Consider the following 13,242-nt stretch of genomic DNA (forward strand, 5'->3'; position numbering starts at 1 on the left):
ACCAAAGGGCTCAAAGTAACATGTAAAATCTGTTTAACATCAGTGTTTATTTTTCCTTCCTGTCATATTGTACATGAAGTGGGAGTATAATTTACAGCCCAAATCCAGATGTTTGCCAGTTGTAGAGAGAACTGATTCATTAGCATCTGTGGGCTTCCACTAAAGGGCTATGTTTAGATGAGAGCCGTTCATTGTTGTAGGGATCACCGAGGCTACATGTAGCTTCAGATGTGACAACAATGACCACCATTAAGCTGTGTGTCTGTTTTTGGGCATTGAAAAGAGCAAAGGGAGGCATGCGGGTGACGTGAGAGGATCAGGTAACTGCAGAGCTGCATGAATCAAGTGTCCACTTGAAAATAAAATGTCCACGTGAAAAGGGGGGCAGTCAGTATTGAAGAGGCTTTCCGGCAAGCACAAAATCGGTTTATCACCAGAACTAGTCAACAAGCAGTTTGAAAACTAGACTCGTGACACCTTCATTTGACTTGAGACTCGTCAGTTCATTTTCTCTGTTCTTTCACACTGCTGCCTTCAACCCAGACATCAAGTCAGGAGACAAAGACATGACTGAACCATCGGGATGTTTCTGTTTTACGCACAACTCTCTATCAGCCCTAGCTCCCTTTGTGACAACAATCACCTTCAGAAAAACGTAAAAGTCTAGAGGTCAAAATTGATCAGATACTTCTGCTGTGGCGAGTGCTCTCTCATGGGGTGTTGGGTCTCCGTAAATAACATTCTGAATTGTACGGTCTAGACCTGTTTGATATGAAAAGTGTCCTCAGATAACTTATAGAAATAAGATGAAGTTGACTTAGCAGTGTCACTGTGAACATGTTAGCATTTAGCTTAAAGCACCTCTGCTCCTAGGTACAGCGTCACAGAGCTGATAGTATTGCTATAGACTTTTAGTCTTGTTTTTCCTGTTATCTATCACCAGGCTGTGTCCTCAAACATATTTTGATGATACCACAGATACCGTGCACTGAATGATAAAATATTTGCCATGGGTGAAACCAGTGTATAAACCCAATGTTTTTGCAGGGTTGTTTTCTGCTTTTCTTATTCACTGGAAATACATGAAGTCTGCTGTGGGCTTAGTCAGTGGAAATGCTGGGTTTAAGCATTGTAGGCAGGCAGAAAGATAAATGTGAGATTATAAAATTACCTTGGAAGATGTAACCCAGTGCTAGATAACAGGTAAAAACTTGACGTTTTGACTCTTCCCTTTAGGTTTGTGTCGGGAAAGCTATCTAAAATGTATGAATCATGGAGTAAAGTAGATTGTGCTGAGAATACAGATGAGGCCATACCAGCCCCTGGCTATAAGCCTGCAGTGTAAGGTGTAATGTAGTGCATTCACAACTGGTCACCTGTTTTTATATTATGCTAAATATCATCAGCTGTGATTGTTTTGAGCGATCTGCTGTGGTATCAGATTGCAAATGAACATGTTCTTGTGACTTTTCAAAATCCGTAATCATCGCTGAGGTGCCATTTTTCAAAGTAAATGAGCAGTGACAGTGCCTGAAGCCTGAACAATAACCTAATCAACCATTTTTATAATTTCAGTTGGGAATGTGGCTGGCTACAGAGAAGGAAGTCACAGTTAAAGGTGGAGGGACAAGAAGAAACGACTGCGATGGTGGAGGCTCAGGGCAGATGACAGCTTGTCAAGATGACTGACAGGTTTTGGGGGATGAACTCTTCCATGTGAGGAGGACATGAGCAGGGCTAACAACACACTTCTTATTTGAAAGAGGAGAGCTGCAGAGCTGCTGCAACTCCATGGTCTCTCTTTCCTGAACGAGATTTCAGGGTTTCATGTCAGACACCGTCAGCCTCACTGCCATGTTTTACAACCACTCTCCTTTCAGCTGAAGGTTATGAACTCCTCAGTCATTATACTTTTCAGTACAGTCCTTGAGTTGACCTCCTCAGGCATTTTAATGGCCTCCTTCAACATGGAAGAAATCCCGAAGCATGTTTTCGAACAGCTGATTGCGATACCGAAGCAGTATGTCTTGATATGCAGCCAGGAAACATATGGTCTGTGTTATTGTCTTAGCTACTGGAGAAAACATACATGGCTCCTGCAGCTGAGGCCAAACTGCTGCTGCTGCTGCTTACAGAGGAATGCTGAAACCAAATGATAATGACTCAACGGACTTATCTGTGGGAGTGAAGGTATTTAAGCCAGACCAAAAACAACCTCCTACTGTAATGTTGACTACGCAAACAAACTGAAAACGAGGAGAAGTTATGGCACGTATAAAAATGCCGACAGGATGATGGAGGAAAACATTAGAAAGCAGAGGTCATGGTGAGACGCACAGAGGCAAGATAAATGAGGCAGAGAGAAATAAAAACACACACAACCTGAAAACCGGAGATACCCAGCAGCATGTTTAGCCCTTTAAAAGCTGCCTGGATGTGGATTTGAAATCACCAAAGCACCACCAAACTCCAAAGCACCAAAATTAAGGGTAAAAATCTGTTAAATCAACCAGTTTAAAGTCAAACAAAACTTTCTTGCCGTGCATAAAACTTGTAAATTAACAGAACAAGAAACGAAAAAAAAACGAAAGATTTTGAGAGAATTGAGAGAAGCACACAAATAAACACACACACACAGCAGTTTACCTGACTTGCCCACCCCCGCTCTGCCGAAGACGGCCAGCTTTACCTCCGGGCTTTTGGCCATAACAGCAGCTGCGACCAACGAAGCTCAGTGAGCCAATCAGTGAGCTCCGAGGTCAGCCATCCATCCAGCAGCGTCTGAGGAAACATGTAGAACAAGCTTATATGCAAAGATACATTTTCACTTGTTGTCTGCATATGAGTTTGTGTGCAGGATTTTCCTTCCGGCTGGTAATATTTCTTGAAGGTATTTCTGCTTTTGGCACAGGAAAGGATAACGTTTAATGAAAGATTGTGGTTTCAGTTAAATGTTAATGAAGTAAGTGTCATGATCTTTCCATCCAAGTGCTGCGAGTATGTAAAAAAAAAGAGTGGATGTAGGGACATAAGTGAAATACATTATCAGTGAACATTTTGCAGGTGTGTTCAGTTTGGAGGGGATGAACTCTTCTATGAACGTTTCTTCATGATGTTGATAAGAAAGGTTTCTAAGTCAATGCATATGTGGTTGCAAATTAATCACACGCAAACAGGAGACAAGGTTAGATAGACAGTGCGTGAGAGGGCTGTGTTCCTGGCAAAGAGATGACGGGATTGTTCTATTTTAGTGAAGCTGGGCACAGGCAGTTTTTGCAATTTTAGTAATGACAGACACCAGTGCAGTCCTGGCACAGCATGGCTCAATCTAGGGAAGAGGATTGAGCACAATGACTGCATTGTTCATACTGTAGGTGGAGGACAGCATCAGTAAGGAGAGTGAGGCAGGCTTCAGTAACAGCCAAATAAATTATCTTAGGGAACTGATTCCCAGTAGTATGAATATACGTTATCTCAACTATAAATATGTAGAACTCAAAATATGTTTGATCCTAAGTTCAAGAGGCAAGAAATGTAAGTTTAGAAGAAGGTGGAATATGGTTAGAGAACAAATAAAGGAACAATTCGATATTAATTGATGATGAGATATTTATACGTGTTTTTTAATATAATGATTTTGAACAAGATCATTAATAAAAAACTGAAAAAATGTGTTTCTGGATATGTTGCAGGTGAAACACACATATCCTTCCAGCTGCCTTCCTCTGGCTACTGAGATCTAGTTAGCTGAAGGTGATGGCCTTCACACACCTCTGCCTGTCCATCCACGGGAGAGGACAGATAAAAAGGGACCACAGATCAATGAGGACTCCGTTTCAAACAGAGACAGCTGTGTTTGACCTCCTGACTGGGATTTCTCATTCAGGTGAGTGAGAGATGCAGAAGGCTGATAAATGAAGCAGTAGACAGAGAGAGCAGGGAAGTGTAGAGTAAAGCATGTACAGAGCTGAAATTGCCTATTCACAAAGAAAACAGAGCTGCAGCCCGATTCAACAACCAAGCACAAGTCTGTTTAGTAAGAAAACAACCCACTCTGAAGTTGTTTTACGAGATAATTGATTCAAAAACTTCTGCCCCAAACACACACTGTTTTTCTCCTGGCTGCTGTTCCATCTTTTAAACGAAAACAAGCAGACAGTGATGATAATCTAATTGAAATCTTTATCTTGATGACTCCAGAAGGATCCTGGGACACACTGACTTTAGAGTGATGCTATTCCAATTAGCAGCAACACTGACTGACATAATAACTACAACAAACACGCAAAGCTGAGGCTTCTGTTTTCATTAAATTTATACAGTGGTAGCAGTGTTTGTAACCACAGGGTCACAGTTTTGAACCCTTGCAGTTTGTGGCTGAGTAGCTGCAGCTGAAGATAAATTCTCGTTTTCCTCAAAGGACGCACTGTGCTGCTGTACAGTGTCACAACAAAAATCCTGACATGTATTCATGTGTTAACAAAAACACACGTGGCTCACAGCTTTGTCTTGTGAAGCTCAGCTGGCCTGCAGCAGTAAAACACATGTAGAACAAACATCTGAAATGATTAATTGGCACAAGACAGTTTCTGGCTATTTAAACACAACAGTAATTCCTAACCTGTAAATTGTATTGTGTTACACACTGTAGTGAAACACCAAATAAGTAATTACAGGTGACAGAAAACTGGCCTCCAAAAATTTTTGGCAATCAGAAGAACCAATTTATTGCCTTCTGAAGTACGTCTGCCACGTTTGTGAAAAGATCTGTTATCAGTTGTTGCTGTGTAAATTAACTACACAAGAAAAATCTCTTCACTCTCTGTTAGTGTCTGTTGGTTGAAATGAGATTTGGCAAGAAAAATGGGAGAAAACTGAAAACAGATCACAAGTTCAGCACACTCTGTCCAGTTAAATAAAAGCTGAAAAATGTGTTTGGGTGTGGGTCAGTGCCAGAAAAATGTTCGCCAGCTTCACACAGGTTGAAGTTATGAAATGGCGAACTTCCAGCTTTCTCCTTTCTCATCCACACAAACACACTCTGGGTTTGAGCTAACCTTTTCCTTTTTGTACCAACACACACATGCCCATATATGGTGTGGCTGTGTCCCGCTTGGCGTGGCTCAAGTGGAGGTCGATCATCCATCTCTGTCTCTCACTCTGCAGTGGTCATCACGGCAACCATCAGCAACTTTAAATATTTTTGTTTTTATCATTATTAATGCGGATGCATTTCCACTAACCAGACAGCACAGTCAAAACAGTGAATGGTGTTTTAATACTGTTGTAATAGTAGTAGCTGTGAGAACAGAAACTTTTTTTTTGTCCATCCAGTTTAGTTTGAGGTGTTTGGGAACCCCCATGGGGGGTCTGGAAACAGCTAATCTGGCTCTGCCAACCATCTTTTAGCTGTCTGTGCTGGGATCAGGCTCACAACTGCCAAGACATGTCCAATGTCAATAACATTTATGCACCATGCTCAAAATATAACTATGAGTATAGAAACCTGCATGACAACCCAGCTGGTTTATAGCATATTATACCTTCCAGCAAATGAAAATGTGTTTGCTGAGGAAAAAATAGCCAAATCTGCTCTAATCCATATTCATGTTTAGCTCAAAGAACAGCAGGTCCATGCACAGTGGTTTCAGGTTTCAGATTTGAGGTTGATGTCTTCAGTCCTGATTGGGCTCTGTTGTGTAGTATGTAATAGAGAATATGAATGGAATAGTTGGAGCCCACATAAACAGCTTGTTCGGCTCTTCTCTGCTACAACAGACTTGTGCCTGGTTTCTGGCTTTTATGTAGTTTCTTCCTCTCTCTATCTGTTTTACATCTCACACATATTACTGTAAGCAGACACACACACGCCACTGCAGTGATCCCTCGCTCTCCTACGCAGGAGCAGCAGCAGGGAAACACCAGTGAGAGAGGAGTAAGAGGAACACACAGCAGTGTTTCCCTACCGACACGGTCATTCTTCTTCACATTTTGCCATTTATGGCCTCCACCCACTCCACCCATCGTCCAGACTCTCTCTGTCTCCCACTCTCTCTCTTTCATACGCACACACACACACACACATACAGTCATGTAATGAAGTCACAGGACAGACATCTGGAACCTTCTGCTTGAGCACAGAGCAAGTTCTACTAACTACAATAAAAAACTATATAGATTGCAAATACAGCACACTCACACACCCAGCACAAAAATAAATGAATATATTGTGACAGTTTGGATGAGAGACAAAAATAACAGACCACAGTGCTACAGTCCCGACCAAAGACAAAAAGAACTAACTGCAATGATATTTTGAAATACAAAGCTTGTGAAAAAATGTATTGCTGCGTCAGAGATCCAAGACAAACAGTTGTACTGCTCTGCTTTGCATGGTTGCACAGGGCAGTCACTATCACCTTTATCATCCAGTGCAGAGATAGATAGAACTGTCACTTGTACCAAATAAAACCTAAGATGCTACATCAGACAGCATAACATGAACAGTGCTGTACTATAGTTTTTCAGACTGAAGCCAAAGGAAACCAACTGTGATATAAACCTCCTGTGTTTAAGATTAGAATATATGTGATGCATATTCTGCTGTCATCTGGCTTTGTTTTTATTCTGATAAACTGCTACACAATTGTCTACAGACCCAAAGAATAATTAAGATACACTGATGGACCTGACGCCCTCTATTGAGGCTCCACTTTTTTTTCCCCTTAGACCTTTGCTGTGCAGGGACTCCATCCAAACTGTCAAAACTGGGCACGTGTATTTTTTCCGCTGTGTGCCCAGCTGGATTTTGTGTCATTTTTACCCTGAGAAATGAATCTGGGTGGTGGTGCTGTGGTTGAGGGAGATTACAGACCTCTGAGCTCCAAACCATGGGAGGAGACCTGCTGCACCACAGGCTATAGAAAGACTGCAAACCACAGGCCTGTCATCAAAATACATACAGTGAACTGGTGCACTGCCTCTGGAGGGAAACCAGTGAAACCAGTGGGGAAAAGAATGCTGCAGTGTCCTACTCAAGTTGCATTAGTGATATTTTACTAAAGTGTAGCTAAAAAATCATTTTAAAAAGGAAGTAAAAATTGCATCTTTATTGTAAAGCGACTCCCCTGTTCCTGCAGCTCCTTCTGCAGCTGCAAACACTGATTGAATGGGTGTATTCAACCAGCCCTCATACAGTACTGACAGACTCTGGACCAGTTTGGCCTTGTTTGATCAGATGTTTTTATCGCAAAGATTTTTGTCTTTCTCTGCTTTTTCAAACTTGCCTAGCACCTCCAGCAGCCCTGTGGAGTTTTAGTAAACAAAGAGTGTACACACACATTGTGTGTTTGAATGTAAACATTCAAAGTAGCATAAAACAGAAATACCTTAGAACTGTACATGCGCACTTGCAGTAAATGCATTACATTACATTCAATGACTGTGTCACTTAACTTCATTGGGATCCATTATACTAGATGCACTTAATCTTGATATGTGTGCGACAGATAAAAGTGGCTGTAACTTCTTGCTTTTGAAGATGTTCAAGTTTTTATCACCTGATTTGAATTCAATGCAACAATGCTGACACCAACCTAATCTTCATTTCTAGTGGCAATCCACCCTACAACCTTCTTCACGACCCGTCGGAGTCCCCTGGACTGGCAAGCACCCACGTAGGATGTGCTGACTGACCCAAAATCCCATTGAGATGGAGGCTGTTATGCAACACTCAGAGCTGCTCATGAATGCCAATTACGTCCTCGAACCCAAGAGGGGAAGGTGGAGGGAGATCAAGCAGCCAAGTAAGATGAAACTGCATATTCATGAAGACTGAAGTGGAGATAAAGGACTGTGATTGGATTACAAAAAATGTATATACATATTATTTTTATGCTGTATGCTTTATCTTCTGTTTGTTTCCATTTAATATCTCAAGTGACTGACTTGAAATATTTATCCAACTTTTAAAATGTTACAGTGCTGCTCGTCTTACAGAAAACAAAGAATATATTACTGTCACTCTGAAAATATACATAATGAACATCAGGCTAAACAAGGTCAGTTTGAACAAGCATGAATACCAAGGACAAACGTAAATGCCCATGGAAATATCATAGAAATATTACTTAATGTCATGAGAGACAGCTTCCTCTCTGAGGAATCAGAGACTATGCCATGACCTTCCCTAAAGGTTTCACTTTGTTAGGGACATATCCAACCCGCCGGCCTGACCACAGGTTTGATCATTTCCACACCTCAGTGTCGCAGAGCTGTCTCCTGAGGGGACGCACCTCACATGAAAAAAGGAAAGACTCACCAGGATCCGATTAATGCAGTAATAATGTCCGATGATAAAACGTTGATCAGGAGGGGATGATTTTTCTTTTTAAGAAAAAGTTGGCAGGTCCGCCGATGGAAAATGATGTGTCTGACCTTCCCAGATGTAGATGTGCGGACGCCCGCACCGCTGGATGGAAGGAGAGATGTGCACAGCTGGGTAGACAGACGGGTAGATGAATGGACAGATCCTGTCCGGACAGACCGAGCGGCAGCTCTGACTGGGATGAATGAATCCCTAAAACGGAGGGTCAGTGGAAATATACGGAGCGGAGCTGCTGGAGTTCCCGACACTCTGCTGCCTCTGACCGGGCTTCTGCTGCATGCCAATGCATGTCCACACCGAGGACAGACAGCGACATCTAGTGGCAAGAAGTTGTAACACAGGCTCCGGGCTTGCGAAGGGAAAGTCCACCAAATTAAAGTTTAAATTATGCCTGCCCTTACACAGCTGGACAGGCAGTGTGTGCGGAGTGTGTACTCATAATATCCATCTTTTTTTCTTTTTCTCCTGCGAAGAAGTCACAGCTCTACAAAGACGGGGACTGATCCGATCATCTGGTTTTGATGGTTTAAGCACATTTTATTTTCGGCATGTTCACCCTAAGTTTTGAATTTCCATCCACATGGTTAACTCCACTCAAAGAAGAGGTGAGCTGAGTGGGGCGGATTGTTTGTTTATTGTTTGTTTCTTTCATGGTTTTTTTTTTGTGCTTTTGTCCATATTTTGTTTCACTTTTAACCTTTCTAAACTAAATCATCGCGTAATGTTAACAGTTTACCTTTAAATATTTTATTGGGACAAATGAAGCTGAGTGAAAACAATAATGCTGCAAAATCATTTCATCTCAGAAACAGTTAAAACAGTCTGTTAGTTTTCACTTTCGAGGGGCGCGCCCCTTCCTTCTTTCGGCACTTCTCCCTTCAGCAGAGACGCGCTCTAGTGACACTGTGGCGGAGTGCTGTGCATCATGAAGGCCGCTGGTTTCTGAAGGTTTCCCAGCTGAAGCTGCCACCGCTGCTAGAAGATGATCCTGCTGCCTGGTCTGCTGTTTATTCTCTGGGGAGAACCGGGTCGGTGTCGGGGAGAGGATGGAGCCTTCATCTTTGATGGAGATATCCGCCACTTCGCCGTGAACAACAACACGGTTTACATCGCTACAATGGAGAAGCTGTACCAGCTGAACCACGACCTGTCTCTGGTCCAGATTCTGAGACAAAGAGGAATCTTGAAAGTTGGGAACAACCCGCTGGACGACGTGCGTTTTGACCGGGTTTCTGAGACGGCTCGGAGCAACGCAACTTTCAAAGTCAACGTATTATTGCCATTTGCTGAGAACAACAATCTGTTCAGCTGCGGAGTGATCAACAATGAGTTTGTTTACTGCGAGGTCCTGGATCTGATGAACATCTCTAAACTTCTGTACAAGGAGAGCGTCCAGGTGGGACCACTGAGGCGCAGCGATGCGTCCGTCGCTGTTTTAGTGAAAGTGGCGAGCGACACTTACGTTGTGACCGCGATACAGCAACATGAGGACGGATCCACAGAGAGCAGCAGTTTCTCTGATGCCAAAACTGTCAACCTTCACGATGCGGATAACAAATATAAGAGAGGTATATTTGCTCGCTCTGATGCGCATGACTTGCCTTCGATCAAAAGTAAAGGAGATGTGGAGTTTGTGGACGGATTTCAGATCAATTCAGTCATATATCTGCTCTCCAACGTGCATTCAAGCGCTGGAGGCAACAAAGTCCGTCTGATTTGGCTTGATGGGAAAATCAGCAAGACCCAAACTCTCAGGTCGCTGCGGGGTGCGACTCTCAGGATCTCTGAAGCTGGAGAAGGTAACAGACTCCTGGCCTCCTCGGTGATCCCGGGCGGACCGCCGGTGCTCTGGAGCGGAGTGTTCAGTGTGGACGCAGGACAGACCAACACCGAGCTGGCGGTGTTTGACATCAGCCTCGATCTCACCGGAGAGGCCGATACAGATCCAGACTTCTGCAGCGTCTGTCCCGACCCGCCAAGTCCTAAAACGGTAACAGGTCAAGTTGGTGACAAAATGATTCAGTTGTCAGTTACTGTAACTTTACACTTCTATCTTCCTTTTTCTACAGACACTTTGTGACACATATAGCAGTGCTTCCTGGTTTCATCTCATATTGAAAGCCAAGATAAAATGGGAATCAAAAATGAATGAACATGACTTTGAGTGATGAATAGATTTTCAAGTGTCTTCAGCAGCTCTGCTCTTCAGTAGAGCTTTGGATTCATGTTGGATCCAGATCTGATGATCAGTGTGTTTGTGTTTCTCAGCCAAAGACTCTGAGGCCGAAGGCAGTGCTCCTCAGGCAGAACGACATGACCTCTGTGCTGGCAGTGAGGCAGAGGGCCTGGATGGTTTTCTTCATCGGGACAGGAGATGGGCAGCTGATTAAGGTGAGTATCAAAAGTTAAGTGTTATGTTTTCTTATTGAAGAAAATAGTGAAATTCATTTATTCAATACCAATTTTTTTACTTATTAAATAGAGAATAAAGTAACCTCACATACACTGATGTGAAAAGGGGAACTTTTTACCAACTAATGGATCTTTTCATGTTATATAGTTAAATATAAATGGCAAAAAATGTAAGCTGCTCTAAAATGTTTGTTAGTTTTCTTTAAGAACCATAATCTGCATTTATTACATTCCAGTCACTACTTTGTAAACTGAAGAGAAGTTTTCAGTTTATTCAACTCTGAAACTCTTTAAAATATTGTAATAATAATAAGATTGTATAAGTGGAGCATTTAAAATAATGTGCAGTGCTTACATGTGGTTAATGGCTAGTTTCCTGCCAAAGCATCGTTATTTCCTCTGTCACTTCCTCATCATGTCATCTGTCTTCTTTCTGACACCTAGATGAAAACATTGATAGCCTGCAGACCCTCTTTGAACACACGCACTTTATTAAAGAACTGAACAAGTCTGGGAGAACATGCATTTTACTTTTGTGCTTGTAAAAGCTTTGTATTTTCTTTGTTCCGTTGTTGGTTAATTTGAGTAGGTAGTTATGCTGAAAGCAAAGGAAGATAGAAGAGACCGATACCCACTGAGGTCTGTGAGGTCTTCAGATTAATGTCAGATCTAAGAAATGAAGAAATGACCATCGGCGTGTGAAATTTAAGAAGTTAAAGCAGAGAACTGAAAGAAGAGAAACCACCACAAGCTGTAGCAGAAAATAAAGCTAAACTGGGCACCAAGGTTACCTTCCTGCCAACCTTTCAAACTCATATTTTAAGAAGCGTCAGTTTAAATAAATCCTTTAAATATTTACCAACACAGCAGCTCAGTTTCTCACCAACTTAACCAAAGTTGCTTTCTTGTTGTCAGCTTGCTGTGGATAAGGACTATCACACCACCTGTCCCATGGTGCTCTACAGGGCCAGTGACGACCACAAAGTGTTTCCAAAAATAAGTCTGGATCAAGTGGATCGAAAACATGTGTATGTGCCATTTCAAAATGAGGTGGGTGCATTGTACATGTAGAAACATACCTGTGTGAGACTGTGGTGAACACCTGAGGATTTTGAAGATTTCAGATCATCTTTTTATTACCACAGTATCACCTGTACATGTGCTGTATTAAGCTAAGTGTAAGTGTTGTGTTCTAGATGAAGCGTGTACCTGTGTCAACGTGCAGCATATACACAAATGTGCAGGACTGTTGGTCTGCACAGGATCCATTCTGTGTCTGGTGTGGCTCTGAAACAAGGTCAGGGAAACAACCTCTGCATCTGGCACATTTAAACAATTAGAAACTCGGTTATAACATGTTTTTCTTTCCCCAGATGCACGTTTGAAGATGACTGCAAAGATTCAGACTGGTTGTCCATTCCTGATGATCACCAACAGAAAATGGTCTCCTACAAAGTTGAAAAGGACACAAGAGGCCAGGTAGAGATGAAGTACAAGGTTTTAGCTGTAATCAGTTGTGTCTGTCAGTTATTCATCCTTTAAACACTCACATCCCGACCTTTCTCAGATCACGCTTAAGATCCAAACACACCTGACTTGGGGCCAGAGGGCACTGTCTAACTTCGCCTGTCAATTCGGTGTACGTTGTAGCACGACTGGCCCTCGTCCACAGTTCCCACAATGCACCTGCATCCTATCTGATAGCATACTTCCTGCTGAAGGTTAGTAACTTTTGAACTTCCAAAGATTATTTTAGGAGTTTCACTCCAAGACTGCACGTCAAACTGTCTTATAAGCCTTAATACTTGTGTTAACATGATTTTCAGTGAAAATGAAATATTAGTGAGGGACTGCTGGCAGAGCTGAGACGGTGTAAGAAAGGAAACAAATCCCAGTACCTTTATGAGGAATATTGGAGAAACAGATGTTTGCCAACAAAAATACAAGATGAAGAATCAGCAGCCTAACACTTCTAACCTCTGCTAAAAACACATGAAAAGCTCATTTGATGAGATTAAAGTTTTGCTTCAAGGGTGGTCAAACAAAACTTGCATTACATGGACAAATTCAGTGTTTCCACAGAACAGGTCTGCTTATTTATTTGTAACAGATTTGTTTACTGCAATGTTCATGATATTATTTGCATGTCAGGCCTGGCAGTCCGAGTAAAAATCAGACTTGGGACGACGCAGATACTGGAACAACTTACGCTAACCAACTGTTTGGACATCAGGGGGCCGACTACTTCTGCCCAGTAAATCCATTTTCAACAATTTCAAGAAATCAAAAGCCTTTACAGTAGACAAATAAGAGCTAATAATTTTAATAATGATGATGGATAAATTTGTTTTCTCTTTAGGTGTCAGCAGTGTATCAAGGCCGGGTGTAGCTGGAGCACAGATGGATGTTCCTGGTCGACTGCAGGAGTTATGAAGGTAATCATC

At 42.2% G+C, this 13,242-nt stretch overlaps 2 protein-coding genes across 3 annotated transcripts in view; one reads left to right on the forward strand and one right to left on the reverse strand.

Moving 5' to 3' along the window:
- The window catches only part of rerg (RAS-like, estrogen-regulated, growth inhibitor), a 31,138-nt gene extending 22,509 nt beyond the window's left edge, over positions 1–8,629 (reverse strand). Inside the window, exons 1-2 of the mRNA XM_041029711.1 lie at positions 8,321–8,629; positions 2,647–2,781 (exon numbers count right to left, since the gene is read on the reverse strand). Coding sequence (XP_040885645.1) covers positions 2,647–2,707 — 61 coding nt within the window. The 5' untranslated portion in view covers positions 2,708–2,781; positions 8,321–8,629. The remainder of the gene's footprint in view (positions 1–2,646; positions 2,782–8,320) is intronic.
- Positions 8,630–9,244: 615 nt separating this feature from the next.
- The window catches only part of plxnc1 (plexin C1), a 103,906-nt gene continuing 99,908 nt past the window's right edge, over positions 9,245–13,242 (forward strand). For both annotated transcript variants that reach the window (XM_041030417.1, XM_041030418.1), the window contains exons 1-8: positions 9,245–10,376; positions 10,655–10,777; positions 11,714–11,848; positions 11,995–12,095; positions 12,172–12,277; positions 12,366–12,519; positions 12,950–13,052; positions 13,158–13,233. In XM_041030417.1, the coding sequence (XP_040886351.1) occupies positions 9,369–10,376; positions 10,655–10,777; positions 11,714–11,848; positions 11,995–12,095; positions 12,172–12,277; positions 12,366–12,519; positions 12,950–13,052; positions 13,158–13,233 (1,806 nt within the window). In that variant the 5' untranslated portion in view covers positions 9,245–9,368. The remainder of the gene's footprint in view (positions 10,377–10,654; positions 10,778–11,713; positions 11,849–11,994; positions 12,096–12,171; positions 12,278–12,365; positions 12,520–12,949; positions 13,053–13,157; positions 13,234–13,242) is intronic.

This window comes from Toxotes jaculatrix, chromosome 22, assembly GCF_017976425.1.
Source record: "Toxotes jaculatrix isolate fToxJac2 chromosome 22, fToxJac2.pri, whole genome shotgun sequence".
Taxonomy (NCBI): Eukaryota; Metazoa; Chordata; class Actinopteri; family Toxotidae; genus Toxotes; species Toxotes jaculatrix.